The sequence below is a fragment of the Lepisma saccharinum genome, chromosome 10 (assembly GCF_977018435.1).
Source record: "Lepisma saccharinum chromosome 10, izLepSacc3.1, whole genome shotgun sequence".
Classification (NCBI taxonomy): domain Eukaryota; kingdom Metazoa; phylum Arthropoda; class Insecta; order Zygentoma; family Lepismatidae; genus Lepisma; species Lepisma saccharinum.
Window position 1 is genome coordinate 81,707,190 of NC_139238.1, and position 21,860 is coordinate 81,729,049.

Sequence of the window (21,860 nt, forward strand, 5' to 3'; positions counted from 1 at the left end):
AAACATTAGTTTGAGTTTTTTCGTTTTAAGTCTTTGTTATGCACAGATGGACCAATGGGGACTGGACCCACATTTTAAAGTGGGATCCTCCAAACCACTGTGTGATTCTGCCAGGTATTGAATCTGATACAGTCCACTTATTAAGCATATGGCTACAAGGTTTGTCCTTCACGGCTAAAAGAAGATAAACTGTAAGCAGATGTATTCTGTGTTTGGTCTTTCTGTATGATGATTCAATGTACTTGAATGTTTCTGACATAACATCCAGTTTCTATTAAATATGTTAATTGTTCACCGTCTGGTTTTTATCTTGTGCAACTTATATTAATCTACATTAGTATGTCGTTCAATTGAATCTATCAATTTGGCGCTGCGGACAGAGGATTTGAAGGATTCTAATCATATCTTCAGGATGACTTTATCACATTTAACAGTACATTTATTGATTTGGAGATTTATTATGAAGCTATCCGAACTGAATTGCTGCTCCAAAACGTGTTTAGTAGAAGTAACAAGTGTGGAATGATGACTGAGGGTATCAGTGTTGATATGGTTGAAGCTGAGCATAGACAAATCTTGATCTAAACCATCATTGCATGTTGGGTTGTGTGAGGTGGTACTGTTCATTCTATTTACAGCTCTGTCAGAATTAGTTTTCTGCTTCTTTCTGCACCGTATATTCCAATGGCCTTGTCATTTGCATTAGCTGCAGGTTGCGTTTCTTGCTGAACAAAGACCTTGTGGGTGATTCTTGAAGTGATCTTTCATTTGCTTTGCATTGTGAGTTATTAGAACGAGGAGTTAAATTATTCTTGAATAAGTACAATGCAGATTCTGTGACTTTTGCCACCAGCTCAAGAAATTTGACGCGGATGAATCCAGATTGCCACACAGGCCCTTCAACGAGTTCATGCTTGGGTGAAATGAGACAACAGCAACTCTCAACCTCAGAAACCAACAGATACCAGGCAAAATTCTCACTTCCAGTGCGGCAACTACACCAAGAATCTGAAAGCTAATTCTGACAGAGCTGTCAATGGAACGTCCAGTTCAACCTCATGGAGCACAACGTCCGATGAGTTGTCTATGCTCAGCTTCAACCATCTCAACACTAATGCACTCAGTCATCATTCCACACTGGTTACTTCTACTCAACACGTTTTGGAGCAGCAATTCAGTTTGGATAGCTTCATAATAAATCTCCAAATCAATAAATGTACTGTAAAATGTGAAGTAGATACTGGGTCTGTTGTTACTCTTTTCAAGGAAAAGTATTTTGATCAATTGTTTCCGCACTATGTTAAATCTAATTCCAGCCTTCGATTACGAGGTGTAAACAAAGGATATGTACGTGTTAGAGCACAAACATCCGTCAAACTCTACTTAGACAATAGGGATTATACTTTACCTGTTTTTCTCTGTCAGGAGAAACTTTTATATCCATTGATCAGTCGCACATGATTGGACATTATTCAACCATCTTGGAGGCGATTATTAGTTACAGGTAGTGTTCTTTCAACTAACACTGTACAAGGTACTATTACTAACATTGGTGTCAACGACCTAAGGAGAGAAATTTCTTCTAGATACAAGAAAATCTTTGATGGTGATTTGACCAAGTCCATTGCACCTTATTTGGTTGATATACCACTGAGATCCAACTCTGCACTGATATTTCGTAGACATTACAAAATTCCTTACGATATTAGAGACCGTGCTCAGAACTCCATTCGAAATGTAGTGAAAGTAGGGTTATGGGAGGAACCGGTTGAATATTCAGATTGGGGTTCTGTTGTTACCAAGAAAGATGGCTCACTTTGCATCTACACTGACTTCTCAGGAACGGTGGATAAGATGACTGAAAACACTCAAGTTTCCCATTGCTAGAGTGGAGGATATTTTCTCTAAGTAGGCCAGGTGTAAATACTATACGGTTATTGACCTTCAAATGGCTTATGGACAGTTGGAGCTTTCTGAAGTTGCCAAACACATCACTGTCGTCAATACACCTTGGGGATTATATAAACATCACAGACTACCTTTTGGCATAAACATAAGTGGAGATCTGTTTCAAATGGTCCTAGCGAAGATCCTTGATGGCATTCCCGGAGTTTCCTTCTACTTTGATGACGTCATCGTCGGAGGTGAAACATTGCAAGAATGCTTCACACCCACGTGTGATGTCCTGAGTCGTCTGGCCAAACACAATGTCAAAGCGAGCGCCAGCAAAAGTCAATTCCTAACCTCATCTATCGAGTACCTAGGATACAAGATTGACGTCACTGGTATACGGCCATCAGACAAGAACTTGGAGGCTATCCTCAATTCTCCACAACCTCAAGACAAATCACAATTACGATCTTTCATTAGGATGATCAACTTTCATCGAAAGTTCGTTTCCAACTTAGCTTCGAAACTTCACCTCTTGCTTTCTTTATTCAAGAAAAACGTCTCTTGGAACTGGGATGATAACTGTCAACACGAGTTCGACAGCATCATGGTGGAATTTCGACAGGATAATCCTATTGTACCTAGTGATCCAACAAAGCCCGTTGTACTTATCACCGATGGGTCTCCTTTCGGCTGCGGTGCACAATTTTGTCATCGAGTCAACGGCAGTCTGCAGACCATCGCCTGCTCTTCTACCACCTTCAGTGAGAAGGAGCGGAGATACTCCCAGGTAGAGAGGGAAACTCTAGCCATAGTTCATGGAATCAAGCGATTTCACAAATTTTACTCTGATCCAAGTTTGAGATTGTTACAGATGCACGTGCTGTAAAGCTTATCTTTTCTCCGGATCGAGCCATTTCAAAACATTCATCCAATAGATTGATGAGATGGGTTCTACTTTTATCTTCATATATATAATTATTTATGATATGATTGTATAATATAATTCATTCCAGCAAGGTAGAAGCTGCTGACCTGCTAAGCTGGTTGCCTACGCAAACACGTGACACAATACCAGCTGGAGAAGAATAATTTCATGCATATTTTGGGTCCATTGAATATGCTGTAGCTCCTCTTTCACGAGACTCAATACAGAACGCCACTTCAGAAGACCCACTGCTCTCATTAGTGGTCCCCTGTGTAGTAAACGGTTGGCCAATTCAACTCGACACGTCTGCTGAACGGAAGAAGCTCACACCTTTCTTCGAAAGAGCTCACCTAATGTACGAGCAGGGAACGCTCATGTGGTCAGGTAGACTTAACATTCCCACAGTTAAACGGAAAGAAGTTCTTAGAGTTTTACACAATGGACACACAGGTTCAACTCGAATGAAAGAACTGTGTCTATCTAGATTTTGGTGGCCAGGCATATCAGCAGAGATTACAGATTTTGTAGCGAACTGCAATACATGCCGAGCTAATTCTCCAAAGGTCCGCAACAGACCCGATTCTTCATGACCTCTTGCTTCGTACGTGAACGAAAGATGGCATATAGACAACTTTTTCTTTGCAGGGCGTAAGTTCCTACTAATAGTAGATGCATTCAGCAAGTGGACAGAAGTATGGCCTGTACATACTTTGGACGCAAAGGAAACTATATGCTGGCTTCTGCAATCTTGTGCCACGCTAGGAATACCAAATACTATTGAATCCGACAACGGCCCAATGTTCACTTCTCTCGAATTTCGTAATTTCTGCCTTAGGAATGGCATCAAACATGTTACTTCACCACCTTAACACAGCCCTAGCAACGGCTTAGCCGAACGATACGCTCGTACTGTCAAGAATGCTCTTTGTCAAACTTATAACTAGACCTCGGATTTTTAGTTTCTAAAAATAGTGCTTTTAGGTTCCTAAAATAGGCTCTAAAAATCCTAAAATAGGTTCTAAAAATCCTAAAATACGTTCTTAAAATCCTATAATAGGTTCTAAAAATCTTAAATTCGGCTAAAAAGAGCGTGAAGTAGGTTCCAAAAAATGTAAAATGGTTCAAAATTCATGAAAAATACTGATTAGGTACAACCGTTAAAAATCAAAATTTCAATTTTAATTTTTGGATGCATTGGAATCGCACAGACACTTTATATTGTTAATATATATTTGTGTGTGGTGAGAGGCGGTAATATGTGAGGTTGAAATAGAGAAAATATTTGACTGTACCATTGAATTTTTAAAAATTTTGCCTTGAAAACCAGTAAGTATAGTTGAATTTTATCATGGTTATCATAACTACCTTGAATACATAACATTTTTTTTTCATGTTATCCACAGCCAAACTTCGCTTTTTTTCTGTGAGGATCATCTTATGTATTTAATATGATCTTTCAACATAAACAGTCAGTGGTGCAAATTTGAACGTTGAAACGTTACTTTGCAAGGCATGAATGCCACAAAGTACAGAACGATCGTGCAAGTAACAGTGGCGCCAGACATTTTGCTTTGTTTAGAGCAGGGATTTCCAAACGTTTTTGTTTCACGGCGCCCTTAGTGTTTCAAAATGTTTCCGCGGCGCCCAAGTCAGAATGTAGTCTTGTCTAACACTTGCAGCGCTCAGTCAGTGTGGTTAGGTTGCTTGCCTTAAGTTAAAATGAAACACATATTTCAAATTCAGAAATATTTTATGTGTAAAAGTACTAAATAAGCACATCTTTCGAAGAATCATATCATTGATTGAATATATTTTAGCATTTCGTGGCGCCCCTGTAAGCCAGCCATGGAGCCCTAGAGGTGGGGCACACTTTGGGAACCAATGGTTTAGAGCTTTGAAAAACATCATGGACTTCGAGGAAGAGAAAGTGACAGAAAGTTTGTTTCAAACACGATAATCATTGACAAAGCAAGAAAATATCTCTGTGTGATACAAAAATCCTTAAAAATCTAAAAAAATACATAATAACCTAAAAAAGGTTTGATTTCGGTACATAAACCTAAAATAGGTTCTAACAAGCAAAATAGGTTATTTTAGGCACTATAAAACTTCGTCAGTTGTTGTGTTTTTTAATGAAACGCTGATATAACTTATTTCTTATTTACCTGCAAAGGAAAAAATAAGTTAACAACCTAAAATGTGAGGTCTACTTATAACTGACAAACCCAATCTGAGCACGCTTGAACTTGATATGGGGATCGCCAACCTTCTTTTCATCCTTCGGAACACGCGACTGGGTGGAAAAGGAAACCTACCAGCGCTTTTGGTCGTGTAACACGGCTCAGATTTTGGTGCGAACCAAACAATGTGCCTCTGTCGAGTGAATCTCCGTTCATGCTGAGGAAGTATGGCACTTTCGCCATCAATTCAGCAGTTTGGGTTCAATCACCTTAGCACGGTATTCCAAATTACATCCCACGAGTTGTTATTCATCGTATTTGGGATAGCATCCTCTACGAAATCATGTTAGAAGATGGAATCACACGAGTGGTACATCCCAGGTGGTTGAAGAGACGTGTTTCACGCGACACTGCAGATGGCGACTACTTCAATGTTTCAATACCAAATTGAAATTCAGCCAACTCCAGCGGAACAGGACCAAAACCTACCCCAGGCAGAGCCGGATACCCAGGACCAGGTCCTAGCGCACCTCACTCATCTCCGAGAAGGTTTACCAGGATTTGCCGCCCACCAGATCGATACGGTCATCAGCATACCTGATCCACCAGATAGATACGGTCATCAGCATACCTGATTTTTATTATGGAACACCTGGAGGGATGATACGGTCCAGGTATTAAGCATATGGCTACAAGGTTTGGCCTTCACGGCTAAAAGAAGATAAACTGTAAGCAGATGTATTCTGTGTTTGGTCTTTCTGTATCGTGATTCAATGTACTTGAATGTTTCTGACATAACATCCAGTTTCTATTAAATATGTCAATTGTTCACCGTCTGGTTTTTATCTTGTGCAACTTATATTAATCTACATTACCATGTCATTCACTCGAACAAATCAGAATCTGTGACCTTTTGATTGCAGGTCAACGACATAACCGCTATGTCACCAGGAAGGCCCAACATGGTGCAAACAGTTTACACAAGCAGGCTGTCTGTGCAAGAGAAAATCAACTGGTTGCCTGTCAACTTGAGAGAAAAACAGAGAATGCATACAGGCTGATTCTGTGCACAGTTCTTGGAAATCAACCGGAACTGCAGTTAAGAGAACTGTCAATATTAAAGGCACCAGTGTGGAGGGTTCTCCTTATGTGTTTGTCCTTCAACACAATGATCACAGGCATCAGCTTGAGTTTTGTTTACGTTCCAGGGCATTATGACTGAGCATGAAAGTTTTTGTGGAGAAGGTACAGTCCCGTGCGAATTAATCGGAACAAGATATTTTTATGCATGATAGAGTCTCAAACTTGACTATGGTTTCATGATGATGAATCTATGACAAATCGTGTAATACAAATTATATAACAGAAACAAGAACATATTAGCTATTAACAAATATTACGAATATGTAATTTATTGTTTCTGAATAGTGTAATTGATGAATTAGGGTATAAGTACAAAAAATACATAGAGTGTGTTGTTATTGTCATATTTTAATTAATTCGCATGGGACTGTAGACCTCATTTCTGATTGGCCTACTTTATTTGAAATATTTTCTCGATGTTCATACATTTATTAGTGGGTGAATTCACACACACGTACAGTCCTGTGCAAATTAATTGAAATACGACAATAACTACACACTTTATGTATTTTTTGTACTTATGCCCTAATTCATTAATTACACTATTCAGAAACAATAAATTACATATTTGTAATATTTCTTAATAGCTAATATGTTGTTTTTTCTGTTATATAATTTGTATTATGCAATTTGTCTTAAATTCATCATCATGAAACCATAGTCAAGTTTGAGACTCTATCATGCATAAAAATATCTTGTTCTGATTAATTCACATGGGACTGTAGTGTTCAGTGATGAAGCTACCGTTCATATCAATGGAAAAATAAACCACCTTAAAAAATATATTTGTAACTCAAGTGGAACATAAATATCATTCTCCGAAAATTATACGGGGTACAGTTTTAGAAGCGATATTGGGCAGGGCCACGCAAACCCTGTCCGCGGTGACCAACCAATGGCAGGAGTGCAACGTTGTACAGTTAGAAAATTACGGTATGCGACGTGTTCTGTATTTTTCTTGTGTGCAAGAAGTTTTCGTAAAACTCACCACTTTAAGGTTGATCATAAAACAGGACAAGACATTTCGAACCTGTCTGTCCAAGTGCCATAAATTTACATCACCTACAGGTGGAGTTATTGTTTCTTGAAGAAACACTAGGAAACAACATGTCTCAACACACACAGACAATTAACTTTTCATTTTCCTTTCATCTGTGTTTTTCGTTGCCACCGTATTGTCACAGCTGAGCTGTTGTGTCTTGGGAAAACAATGGGTGTTAATTTCATCTTAATATATACAATGACCCTTCATTATCCAGGCATTCTCAAACATTGCAAGTCTGTGTCAGTTTGAGTTTTTATATGCCGCAGTGATATGATATTATAATCCTATGTAGAAATATTCACTGTGGCCATGTCCGAAAGGTGCAAGACAGTACTTGAAGCGACCCCGAGTATTGCCTTGCAGTGCGGTCTTGAAGTTGTGGACTGGAAGTGAAAGTCTTTTGAATTGCACTTCGACTGCCATGCCAAACACAATCAGTACATAAGTCTGAAGACATGTTGTTTTCCCCACATTTTAAGCATTGTTTTCACCATAGAAATCTCATAACATTTTCAAATGTCCTTGTACATACATTTCCACACATTAGAAGAACTTAACCAACAACTTGCCGGCCTATAACATATATTTAACCTGTGTTGTTGGCTTTTTACCTCCGTGATTTGAAACAAATGAACAACGATGCAGAAATCACCTGATCAAGCCTGCAAGGATCTGTGCTCTGAGCTGTGGTCTCAATTACTCATGTAGTTGGCACTTTTGAACTGCACTAGGTGACGTCACTTCCATGAAGACTATACCTTGAGCCTGCTCTTTGTATTTTTCAGACACAGCCATATGTTATTTCACTGTACTCATATATACTGTGTGCATTAAACATATATATATTGGACACAGCTGTCTTTTCCTTCTGCTAACAGTTAGTTTGGCAATAGCACTCACTGGCTGCGTATTGGCTGAACTCATGTTCCTTCTAAAAGTGTACACAGTATAGTGTGTTTTCTGCCATCTCTAGGTTGTCCAGGTTTTTTGTCATTTAGCATCGCTTTTCTGCCACTTTTGGCTAAATGCGACGATAAGGATGAGTGATGATATGATGAAATTAATGGAGGGATACTCACAAAGATCGGGATTTGAACTTGGAACACCTGGTGCCATAGTTTGCTGTGCTAACCACTCTGGTTCGAAGGTCGTCTACATGTTGGACAGGACATCCATCTGAGCATGACCAGCACCTGATGCTGGCCCGCAAGATCAGACCTCACCCCATGACACTTTTCATTGTTAGTTTTATGTCAACTTTATGCACAGAAAGGTGAATCGGGCTGAATCTACAGTGTACAGTGGTGTGGCAAGAACTGGACTCTCATGCATGTCACCCATGGTACATGAACAGCTGTAAGTATCAGAAAAAGAATCTGTTTGAACTCTTCTTTCATTCAGCAGCAACCCAACCTCCACACCAGAGTGGTTAGCTCTGATGCCAGGGGTCCCAGCTTCAATTCCTGGCCTGAGCATGGGCATTCTTTGTGAGTGTTCCTTCATCAATTTCATCATATCATCACTCATCCTCATCTTCACGATAAGCCAAAATTAGCCAGAAAATGATGCTGAATAACAAAAATCAAATCATTCAGCACTGGTTCCAATAATTTCAATGCAAGAAAGACAAAACTTGCCAGTTTCCTACCTGTCTACATACTAACCTGGGTCAGTTTCAAATGGTGGCTCTTGATCGATTTTTGAGTATTCCAGAATTCTTTCTGCAGAAGTCATGTTGTTTTCCACTTCAGCTGATTGCCTTATTCCCCATTGCAGAATTCCCACCAGCGTAATCGACTGGGTTATAGCAAGTCCTACGTTCCCTCCAAGATAATCTGTAGAAAAAGTACAGTATGAGAAACTATTTTCATCGATTAAGAATGTGTCTGAGCTCATAACCCACCGATGTAGTTGTGTTGGTTGGAATTTATTTACCAGTACTGGGCAAAACTCTTCTGGTGTTTTGGTCTTCAAAGGGGCCTGCAAAAAAGGTACCATGACACTCAAATTGTCCCAAATGTGAAAAACTGGATTTTGTGATCACATAAGAGGTATTCTAATATTCTGATGTAATTCTTGAATTTTTTGAAGCAAAACTATTTGTAAATTGGTGCATATAATTGGAGTGGAATAGTTACACAGTAATATTAATCAAGATTTTGAACAACTTTTAATTTGGTCTGAGCTGATATCGATGCTGATACTCAGAAATTTCATCATTTTTATAGTAGTTCAAAATATTTATCATTTTTAAAATTTAGTTTCTAATTGGAACTATACCACATCAATCTACTAGAGCTTCGCTTTAGCACTTAAACGCCAAGGCCCATTTTATGCAATAAGGCTTGAACACAAAGTGTGTTTTCGGTGGGAAGTTTAAAATTGCACAAGGTTTTAAATAAAAATTTCTTCCTTGGTTACTATGGATTCTAGAAAAATTATAGCTCTTTTTTTTCAGTAGTCTTATTTTATAACTTTTTTCTTTCACTTCGGCCAGAAAGGTATAGAACTCAAATGCATCAGGAATGTAAAATTAGGAGTTGCACTGTTTTCACAATGCTGTTTAATAATTGCTTCATATTACAGTAAAACCTTGTTAATCCAGACTAATGGGGGGGATAAGTTGACCGGTTTAACGAAAGTCCGGAGTAACTGAAATAACCTAAAAGAAGAGTAGAAAGTGCATAAAAACAGAATTTCATCAGTGGTTGACTGCCTTTACTTTGGGAAGTTCTCTTGTTGACTTCTAGCCACATTTGAAACCTTGCAATTTTTTTTGTTGTTGTTACCTGTCCGGATTAAGTGAAGTCCGGCTTATCGAGGTTTTACTGTACTTTCAAAGTTTACAACAATTACATTGTTACTTTTAAAGAACTCATGGACAGAATGTTAGAAGAATTACTGGCCCTTACCTTCATCAATGATTAGAAAGCAGAGAATTACAAATGTCAAATAGATGACGCACGCACAATCTAACCAGAATCCAAATGCTCTGCCTGTTGAAATGAACAAATACCAAGCTGAAGAGTGAAGATTCTGGAAATATAAAAATTATTTTATCAGTATTTCTCTATTTTTTTAATATTCTGTGCCACCCAACACTTGTGGAGTCTAAATATACTGGACATTATGCAAAATGCATAATTTTTTATTATTTTTGCAATAACATTGTGGTTATAACTTTCAAGTGTTGGTATCATATCGGTGGGAATCCCTACGGTATTTTGGTATTGTTCAAAGTTATATTGGCTCAGTCTTAATTTTACTATCGCCCCATGTCAGATTTAACCCAGATATGCCTGAAAAAAAATTGTCTTTAATTTTTCTTGTTTTCTGTGTTTAATGCATTAAGAAAAATTAGATTAATGTAAAAATAGTGTTTATTCTTAAATATCTAGTTTCAACAAATGCTCTAGAGGGTGTCCTTTTAAAAGGACAGTAGGCATTAAGGGGTACATTATGTTAGTGTAACGAAGTAATGCACATTTTTCTTCAGCGAAAGAAATGCTATTTAACATGAAACAAATACATAAGAACATATTATAATTGTTTGTGTGGTAGCTTACAACCATGCAGACTCAGTTCGGTAAGAAGAGGAATTGTGGTAAAAAGATTATCAAAGAAGATATGATAAGGGTGAGACTCAATAGATTGTAAAAGATCAGTGTACATGAGCACCACGGATGGGTCAAGATGAAGTAGCCTACTTTGTATTCATCAGGTAGTTTCGTTTTTGCACCCTGATATGGCTCCATCCAAACAACATGCCCATTACAAGTAGCACTAACCCACAGCTTGTAGCCATACCTGATCGGTTTGCCGTGAATAAATTGATTGCATCCGTGGCGACCATAATATGGTACCATTGCCTCATCAGCACAGTGATATTCGAAGTGTGGTGCCATTTCCCGACATTTCTTATTCAATATGTTGAAAAGAGGTCTCTCTTTTGCAAGACGATCACTTGTGTCCAAATGCTCATTATCGCAACAATTCAGATTTGACATAATAAATTCGAATCTGTGTCTAGACATAGCATTCACAACTGCGCCATTTCTTGTATCTTTACATTGTTCCCAATAAAGATGCCTTCTAGGAACCTGGTTGTATCCACTCAACAAAATAATTCCTAAAAAGCACTTCATTTCATCTTCACTGACATCTCCTGATTTGTTCTTTCTCGCTGCATATCTGTTAGTTTGTTCCACCAACAATAGCATCATCAAAGAAATGCAAAAACATTTCGAGTGGTGACTCTTCATTGAATACTTCCTGAATTTTTGGCTAGTCACTAAATGACGCCTTCAGTTTTCCTTTAGTCCACTTATATTATTTTCACTAGATGACACTGACGGAGAATCTTGATTGTTGTTTCGGGAAACAGTTTCATCCAAATTGCTAATTATCTCATCGTTGTTGGAAGTAAAGAGTTCTGCTTCAGCATTCAACTTAGATCCTGGTAGGTTTTTGGGTGAAACTGAATCATCATCTCCAGAATCTTCATCGGTGACATCTCCTGTGGCATTGGTTGGTGGCATTATTACAATATTCAACTCATGTTGTAAACTATCACCATCATCATCATCATCTTCCTTCTCAAGGATGGAAAGCATTTCATTAAGTGTAAGACCTCTGTAACCTAACTTTACATAATTTTTGCATCTCTATGTATTAAAATTTTGAACATTATTTGGTTTTAGGCAAACACATATGAACCTAGCAAACGTGTACTGCTCATAAAGTAACTGAAACATTTATAAAAGATAACAAAACTTACCTTTCCATTCTGCAGTGTGAAGAAAATGATATGGCTTCACAGACTCATAAACACAAATAAGGAAAAATAACATAACAATAGCCGGAACTTGTATGCATTTTGTTATGCTTTGTTCTGAGAGCAATGCAGTGCTGCAAAATCGACAAAACTAGCCTCGCGCAGGGTTTAGGACCCCTCCAGAGGGGTTTAGATTCAAACAGGCAAAGTGTCCTTTTAGAAGGACGGTAGGCATATCTGGGTTAACTGTAGTGAGGTATACCTCAGTAGCTCCATTCTAATTTTGAATTGCAGGTCCTATTCATGAATGTAAAGTTGACTAAGCAAGACATCAATTGTCCCAAACATGAAGTATAACAGATATGTAATAATATAATGTGAATGTTCAAAAAATGATATATGTCAAGGTGGTCAGAAAGTCTCTCTACACTTTAATAAAATAATATAAAGTTACTTTATCTGGTTGTGTACCATCTTATCTTATCGGTAAATCACCCTTATCCTTCGTGCAACCTTCCCCGAGCTATGCCTGGCACCACTGACTACCATGCTGTCTCCTAGTGGCAGAAAAAAATGCGCCATTCTGAGTGAGTAGTCATGGCAGACACAAGTGCTTACACTATGTATAACCGATTGTTGTAGGACTTTTGATTTCCTCCGGAAAGAATGAGGATAAGAAACACTTCACTTCCCTCTTAAAAAGTAGACTGTGCTAGATTTTGGCACACAAGAGTGCAGTCGCCAGAAGTGAGTTATGGCGTCTCGTCTTTGTGGTTCATGTTCGCGTGCACGTTGCTGAAAAAACTCGAAAAGTTTACAGTGATTCGAGCTGTTGACATTTTTTTAGATTTCATCACCGCGAACACAAAAGGTCATGGTTAGTTCGAGCCCAATAAATGAACTTTAATGGTGAACTCGTAGTTTAAAAGATGAAAGGACTTGCAGCATGATGGATCGTCAAGAGATGGCTTCTACCGCAAGTTTTTAAGGATACAGACAGGTGGAATGAAGAGGAAGTGCTAACAGTTACAGACACTTCTGGGTTATAAGAAACCCATTGACTTTCAATGGAATCATTACAACCCAGAAGTGTCCATGACTGTACTCTTCGCAACATCTTATTTGACCGTCCCGAAAGAATTCTAAGTCCCAAATTCGTAAACTTCGCAACATTGCACTTCGGCTCCAGGTGAGAGTAGCCAACTTTAAGTTGGTCCTTCCACTAGATGAAAAACATTGCATGAGAGGTTTTCAATTTTGCACTTTCCATGAAGTTAGAAACTATAAACCGCTATTATAATACACAATCAAACAGAAATAATACATTGGAAAAATAACCTTGAGTAATTTTTACGATTCTGCTTGCTCGACTTGAAATTGGAGGGGTTTGAAACACTGAATACAGTTTCTCTCCACCTAGAGGAAATCGCCATCAAGTTCGTGCAGAAAGAAGCAAATTTATGAGACGTTTTTGCGACATTTTATTTACAATACCTTGCATAATATCGAACAGTTCTCAAAAAATAATATTTTTCACGACTTGTCGAGAAAATGTGCTTGGAACACAGGAAGGTGGGAGTCTTCATAAACATCAACATGTGTTTATGGGCATTACGTCATCAAGTTAACGTAGAGCATTTGGATAGACACTACTATCCTTATTTTTCGTCAAGCATGAAAGGTCACGGGTTCAAATCCCACCTTTTCCTATTTTTGTTTGTTTGTTTGTTGAACAGAGACCATTGACATTAGAATATTTTAAAAAAATGAAACTGATGTACACTTGAGGGACGTCCCTTGTGCACATTTTTCCCCTTAGAGGTTGTAGATTTCCAGGATTTAAGGTTAAAACTTATTTTTGGTTATTGTTCATATGTTGTGTTAAAACACACATCATGATTAATTCACAAATTACATATATGTATTCAGGATGCAAAATGTAATGTTATTTAACTTATGTATTGTTTATATTCGTCTCTGACACCTAAAATATTGATTATTTCGATATACTAAAAAAAAAACATATACAGTTATGTTAAGTAGTGATGTTGTGCATTACTGTAACGAAGGAGAGAGTTTAATGAGTTCAAATTGCAAAGATTGGTAATTTTATGTCCGTTCCTTCATAATGACAATAATGTCAATAATGTCAATCCCCTAACCACGATCTTACCTTGCATCTAAAACTAAGTGTAAATCGCCAATTACCATAAGTAAATGGTTATTGCCACGGATGTCGATGTGATAAGAAACTACTAATAAGTATTTATGTAGTGAGTAACAAACAAAAAAATTCAAAACCTCATAATTATTGTTAATTCGTTACTGGTTTGTATCTAAAATGTTTGTCTTATTTCAGCAGAAAGTACGAGTATCAGATCTAACAAACTTTCCCCACTAACTTTGCAATATTCGAAACCACCATCACAGACTTAGCTCTACGTAACTTGATTCTGTGCATTCCACGTGGCATGTGACTTGCTCCTATCATCGAAATAACTTCCTCTTACTATTTCTTTTCACCTCGTGAAATACAGAGACCAATGTTAACTACTTAGTACGGTTGCTAAAATTTACACCCAATGATATACTCGTGTAAAATATCCTGCCTAGGTGGAGATTCGAGCCTACGACCTTCCACGTGAGAATCAATCAAGCATCTCCAGGTAGCTCATGTTAAAATTTGCTACCAGTTTAAAGAAGCCAATTCACACATAATGTCATGTCTATAATTTCCTCATGGCAATTTTTATGAGGAAACTAATTCAGAAAAAAATCAAGAAACACTGAAAGGGAAAAATGATGGTTTGTAAATTGTGTGTAAATTCCGTGTTTTGAACAAGCAATCGTTTAGTTACGAAGTATTTTGTTGTTTGTTTGAAGTAGAGACAGGAGAGTGAAAAGGAGCAATTTGAAATGGATCCCAGTTGCCAAGAAACTTCAGCTTTTTTCCAAAGATTGTAGGAAAAGAGAGAGGAAAGGGATATTCAAAGTATGAAATATATAATATGTGTGAAATTAAAACAATTCGATGCCTTGCAAGTGCATCCTAACAAACTTCAAACTATGAAAAACATATTTTCGTGGTGGAAAACTGCAAGTCATTTTCGAAATATGAACCTGATTTTTTTTTCTGTATTGTAAAGTGGAAATATGGGACGATATGATCCCTCAACAAGAAAAATTTAAGTAAGCCGCCTCCTTCCCTCCAACTTTTTCAATGGTCATAATTAGTCATTAGGGTCCGGAAGTTGATGAATAATCAACTTTTTTCTGACACTTAAAAACAATGCTAAACCTGATATCATGTCAGTTTCCCTTCAGTTAGAGCCTGAAAACACTTTCTATTTTACATTTTTCGGCCTTTTTGGCTTTTAGTTTATTTGTCAGTATTTTTAACAGTTTTGTTGCAGTTTTATTTATTTTTGTGGTTTATTTTTCTCCTCCCCTGTTTTTTCGTGCATTTTAAATGCATTTACTAGTAAAAGTTACATATTTAAATTTCTTGACATGGTCTTTTAGCAAATTCACCATGAATCCAAAATACGGTCAATGGAAAAGCATATTATTATTCTTAACTGAAATGTTTGGCAGTGGATTAAAATACTTTGTGTGAAGCCTACTTTGAGGTTCTTTTGCTGGACACTATCATCTTTTATCTGTGGTTTTAAAGTAAAATTAGTCACAATATTAAATGAAATTATACTCTGGTATACGCGAAATAGAACTGTATTTTCGGATGCTGGCCGACTTCAATATTGTAGAAGGCCCACTCTGAAAGGAGATAAATTGGTTGATTTGGTGTTTTAACTCCACTTTATGAACAGTAAGGCTAATCGGGACTGGACCTACAGTTTAAAGTAGGATCCGAACCACTATGTGCCTCCACCAGAAAAAGAAAAACCTTGAGGTATATTTTATGTAACCTTGAAGTAAACAAAGAAAACTACATTATCACTTAGTTGCTCTCTTCCCCTTTGCTTCAGTGGTTTCAACCACCAAACAACTGGCTTCATCAACTTATTAGACTACTTACTCTCTTATAATTTATGAAAAAATCAAGCTTTCATTTTTACAGGGAAAATTATTTTATAATATTTTTTTTTACCATTTTTAGGCAGTGTTTTGAATTTTTTTAGGTCACCAACTTCAGAGTTTTAGTCATCATGTTCAATCCTTCAAGCATTCCTCAGCAGAAAACACTTAAAACTTTCCACCTCACACTGCACTACACCACAACAGAACTGTGTATGTCTTCATGCCTTGAACCGAGTGCATAAAATAACGTGAACCGTGTGGTGTAGAGGGATCGTGTATGCTTGCGGAATGGAAAGTCGTGGGTTCAAACCTACTTCTTTACAAAATCTTTTTTGGAAAGTAAACGGCTTTGGACAAGAATGCTTATCTACGTTTCTTGGATATTTTCTCAGTCGGTAACGCGTCTGACTACCAAGCTAAAGGTCCCGGGTTCGATCCCAGGCTGGTTCAAATTGCGGAACTTTTCTAACGATGGAAGCAGCCCTGGCACCCACCCAGCATCAAATAACATGGGTACCTGGGGAAACCCTGGGGGGTAAAGGTGGTCAGGGGCGTGATGCTGGTCACATCACCCCCACTCACGACCGGAGTGTGGGGCGTTACCCCCACACCCCCTATACGCCTTCATGGCATGTTACTATGCACAGGGGAGCACTTTACCTTTTTTATGCAATTTACGTCCAGCATTTCTGGATCCAGATACATGCGATGTAAAGTCTGAGGTGGGTAGTTTCAAACATTGAATATAGCATAATATCTATAGTTGCATCATTTGAAAATCCGATGTATATTTTAGGTCTGCAGTGAAGAGCACAAACAAAGAACATCGTATTTGTGTGCATGTGTGTATGATGTTATGTGTGTGATTGTATGTGTTTGTGTGTGTTTGGTGTTGTTGTTTTAAGTCTACTTTATGCACTGACAGGCTAATCGGAACTGGACCTACAGTTTAAACAGGAATCCAAAACAACTGTGCATTGAGCCTCCACCTGTTATAAAACCCGAGACACATTGATTTCAACATCCTGTTTAAGAACATATATTTATGACATATAAATATTTAATGTGTGTTAACATAACTTTTGGCAAATGAATGAATAAAAAGGACTTGCCAAAAATACTGCCAATGACTGAAAAATCAAGAAGTTGAGTAGAAACATTCCCAAGGTATGCATTGGATAAATTTTTGCCACAAATCAAGCAAAAGATGCACTTTGTAGAATTGTCCGGATTGTGCAATTTTCTTTACTGTAATTTTGAATAAAATCAAGAGAAATTTGCTTCATTGCATTGAAATGTGATGTAAATTCTCTCCAGGTGGTGGAGAACCAGATCAGTGTTTTCAAATGCACATAAATTCCCTTTTTTTAAATTTCAGAACTAATACTCTTAAAAAATATCAATATTCGTATTTCCAATTCGCGAGTTTTGTTTAATTATGTATTATACCAGGTGTGCCGGTTAATAATTCTTAATTGATCTGGAGAGAAAGGTAGCAAATGCTTTATTCAAAGTATGCACTATCGCTAGCTATACATTGTGCCCATCTGTCCGTCAAATTGTGGATGCCTTCCAGAAAAATAGTTCGCATTTTGAGGTTATCCAGTCATCAAGCAATTGTTCGACATCTTCGTAATTGTTGAAGTGTTGCTGGGAAAGTGAGTGAGACATCGATGAAATCAAGTGGTAGTCTGAAGGGGCTAAGTCTGGTGAGTATGGCGGGTGGGGCAAGAATTCCCAGCCAAGTGCAGAAATGGTGTCTCTGATGCCTTTCGCTGTGTGTGATGAGGCGTTGTTGTGCTGCAAAATTACTTTTCCGTGTCTTGTCGCCCAATCTGGACACTTTTTGATCAATGAATGGTTTACATTGATGTTGTTGACTGTAACGAAAGGCATTCACTGTTTCACCTGGTTTCAGATTTTCGGTACACCACACCCTTCTGATCCCACCAAATGCACAGCATTGCCTTCCTTCCGAAGCGATTCGGTTTTGCGGTCGATGTTGACTGTTGTCCTGGGTCAACCCATGACTTTTTGTGTTTTGGGTTCTCGAAGTGGATCCATTTTTCGTCCCCAGTCACTATCCGATGCAAGAAAGACTTTCTTTCATGCCAAGAAAGCAACACTTCACACACAGTTTTTCGCTTTTCCATTTGTCTGTCGTTCAGATGATGTGGGACACAATTTCCTGCCTTCTGGATCTTTCCCATGGCATGAAGACGATCAGATATGGTTTGGCGACCAACATTTAACTTCTCTGCCAGTTGTTGTTGAGTTTGTGTATATCGTCTTCGTCCAACAGTGCTTGCAATTCAGCATCATGGAATTTTTTCAGCTGGCCTGGGCGATCTTTGTCTTTCAAGTCGAAATCACCACTTTTGAATCATCGAAACCAACGCACACACGTGTCTTGAGTTAGGACATTGTCACCGCACGTTTCCACAAGGACACGATGGCTTTAACTCGCGTTTTTCTTTTGATTGAACAAAAAAAGCAGGAGGTGCCGCACATGCTCCTTATTTGGTTTGCAGGTCAACATGCTTCCCACACAAACACAATATCACAAACACTCGCACTCGGTTGCACATCAACGGTTTTTTGACAGGTACTGTCCTGGCAACAAACTGACGTAACAGTTGAGACTGTGCACCAACCCTTGATTACAGCGCCATCCAGCGACGAAGTTAAGAATTATTAACCGGCACACCTGGTATTACTGATTTAGGGTTTTTAACTTTATCAAATGTGAAAGAATGAAAGGAATTCACAAAAGTGTTTTAGTTTAGAAAGAGAAATGGTTGCTAAGTTGAATACTATTTGTGGACTCTGAAGCGCTATGTTGCCAAATTTACGAATTCAGGATGTTCAGTACTGTAATATAATTAAAATTTAAAAATGATGTTAGAGTTGCTCGCTAGATGGCAGGGAGGTCTGCCACGTGAAGTACGTGTCATATGCTTGATGCAATAGGACTGACTGAACTCGAGTGTCTTTGTCTTCATGTGTGTGTGTGAGCAAGCAGGACGCAACCACAAGTGGCGGTACTTCGTCGTCGTATAACCTGTGTCTTTGTGTGTATATAATATCCGTTATTATAATATATAGTTGTGTTCATAAACTATGAGAGACTTCATTCTTTAACCCAACACGAAATCAACACACTCCTGGACTTGAGAAAGTTACGCCAGGAGTTTTAATGGTGTAACGCCGCTTCATGGTCCTCCAAACCCAGATTTGCGCAGTACGTGCCACGTGTAGTGAATTGACTTAACCAGCAGCTTTTTGTGCATTATCTCCCATGTCGGGTGTGTTCTGACTTTTGTGTCTGGACTAGTGTTAGTGTTGTGAACTATGGAGCAGATACTTTCGTGCAAACGTGTTCTGAAACGCGAAGTTACGCGCGTTGAAAACAAGATTGTGTCAGACGACCTCTCACAAGAGAGCTTCACCGTGTACATCAACAAAACCGTTCAATTAACAGAGGACACTCAGAAACTCTTACGTGAGCTGTCTTCCGAGTGCTGTGATGAGCAGTTTGCAGAGTTTGATGCAGAAATCAGCTCGATTCAAGACCGATTAGAGCAGATGTTGGTGACATTGTATCGTGCTCAAAAACAGCAGAGCGTGGCAATGGCTGCCAGTGCATCGTCGGTTAAAGCCAGTAGTGACGTAAGACTACCTAAATTGGACTTGCCTGTGTTCGCGGGAAACTTACAGCAGTGGCTGTCGTTTCGTGATTTGTTCGTTGCGTCTGTGCATAATAATAACTCTTTGTCCCCTGCACAGAAACTTCAATATTTGAAGTCTAGTATACGTGGTGAACCTGCATTATTGCTGCAATCTATTACGATTACAGACACAAATTACAAAGAAGCGTGGGAAATTTTGAACAATAGATATCAGCAAAGGCATGTTCTTGTGAATGACATGATCTAGCGACTCGTGTCGCAACCTTGCATTCAGACAGAATCAGCGGTTGCCTTGCGAAAACTTGCGGACGTAACAACCGAATGTGTTCGTGTACTCAGAGTTCTAGAAGTTCCAGTTCAACATTGGGATGCAATTTTGGTTTTCCATACCGTGGAGAAGCTCGACAGTGTGTCACGACAGCAGTGGGAGCTTAGTGTGTCAGCCGATCAACTTCCGACGTTTGAGCAGCTACGAGCCTTCCTCGATACGAGAGCGAGAGCGTTGTCAGCATCTTTTAGACCCCCAAACAACAAGGATACTCAGTGAAACAACCCTTTAGTGATTCCAGTGCCAAAAGAAATGCGAGTTCTTTTCATGTGTCAGTGTGTTGCCCTAAATGTCACCAGGAGTCCCACCTGCTGTATAAGTGTAATCAATATAATAGCCTATCAGAGCCTGAGAGAGAGGCATTTGTGAAAAGTAGTGGCTTGTGCTATAATTGCCTTAGTTCCTTTCATAAGTTGAGTAAATGCAGCGCTTGTTTGTGCCGTACTTGCAATAAGAAACACCATACATCCTTTCATCGTGAAGTGACCCCCTCCCCCCAAGGAAGTTTGGCAACTTCGCATCAGATTGTGACATCACATTTAGCGTCCGATCAAGGGCAATCGAGCACTGAAGTGTTACTTCCGACAGCAATTGCAAGCATAAAGTATAAATATAACCAGTGTCAGCCTTTCCGTGCATTATTGGATAGTTGTAGTGAGGTTTCGTTTATTAGTTCCAATGCAGTTCAAATGTTAGGTCTGAAAAGAAAGAGTGTGTTTGTGTCAGTAACAGGCATTTCTTCTGTTAACGTTGGGAAGTCACATTCAGCTGTTGATATCACGATTGAGTCCCAAGACAGTAAACATTCCTACACAACCTCTGTGTTGGTGGTGAAAAGGATTACGTCACCGCTGCCACATGTGACTATTCAAAACACCGGGAGCTGGAGTCACATACGTGGACTTGACCTTGCTGATCCCACATTTCATACAAGGGGAAACATTGACCTACTTTTCGGGTGTGATATACTGGGTGATTTTTTTAACCTGAATCATTTGAATATCTTAAAAAAATCATCCTACAAAAAAATGTTACAAATAAAAAGTTGATAGTTTGGAGGGGGAAGTTTAGTGGTGCAACAAAAGAACACCCTCTCCCCCTCTTGTAGGTGGGGCAGGGGGCAACTTTGAAATTTCAAATATAAACCCCTATTTTTTATTACAGATTCGGATTTTACGGAAAAAAATAAATAAGTTTTGTCTGAAACATTTTTTTCAATTCGTGATAGATGGTGCTATAATCGACAAATTTTCATTTCTTGAATGTTTACACTTTAAAACAAATGTATTTCATTTCGCAATTCATTTAAAGTCAAAAAATAAAATATTCTTGTGCATGAACTTTGTACTAATTTTTGACAAATCTTTTGAGATTTCATTAAGCTGGTAATTCGCCTATTTACAACATTTAAAAGTTAGATTCGATATTTATTTAATTTTTTTTATTGTTGTGTCAAAGATGCTTAACAATGCTACAACAGAAAAAAATAAAAAAATAAAACAATGTCAAGAAACAGTTCCTTTTTAGACTTTTCCTGTTAAATCATTGTTTGTTTTTCATTGCTTTTTAGATCACAAGAATGGTCCGAGCGATTAATTTGACTAAGCTGTTGATACTTTTTAATATCAATGGATGTATTAACTGTAGAAGAGAAAATTGAAATGGTTCTCGTGTATGGAGAATCTGGCAGGAATCTCTGTCAAGCTGTCGTTGTTTATGCTCAGCGTGTTTCAGACAGGGTGCGTTCTTTCGCTTCGTTTCAATGTACAGTCAATCAATTTACTACTGAAGAAAGTGTTAAACCTAAACAAAGGACCCGTGGAAAAACAGTTACTGGAGAAGAAA

At 38.3% G+C, this 21,860-nt stretch overlaps 1 protein-coding gene across 4 annotated transcripts in view; it reads right to left on the reverse strand.

Moving 5' to 3' along the window:
* The window catches only part of LOC145993985 (ATP-binding cassette sub-family C member 4-like), a 214,712-nt gene that overhangs the window by 36,593 nt on the left and 156,259 nt on the right, over positions 1 to 21,860 (reverse strand). For all 4 annotated transcript variants that reach the window (XM_083130020.1, XM_083130019.1, XM_083130017.1 and 1 more), the window contains 2 exons: positions 10,099 to 10,222; positions 8,851 to 9,021 (listed from right to left, as the gene is read on the reverse strand). In XM_083130020.1, the coding sequence (XP_082986146.1) occupies positions 8,851 to 9,021; positions 10,099 to 10,222 (295 nt within the window). The remainder of the gene's footprint in view (positions 1 to 8,850; positions 9,022 to 10,098; positions 10,223 to 21,860) is intronic.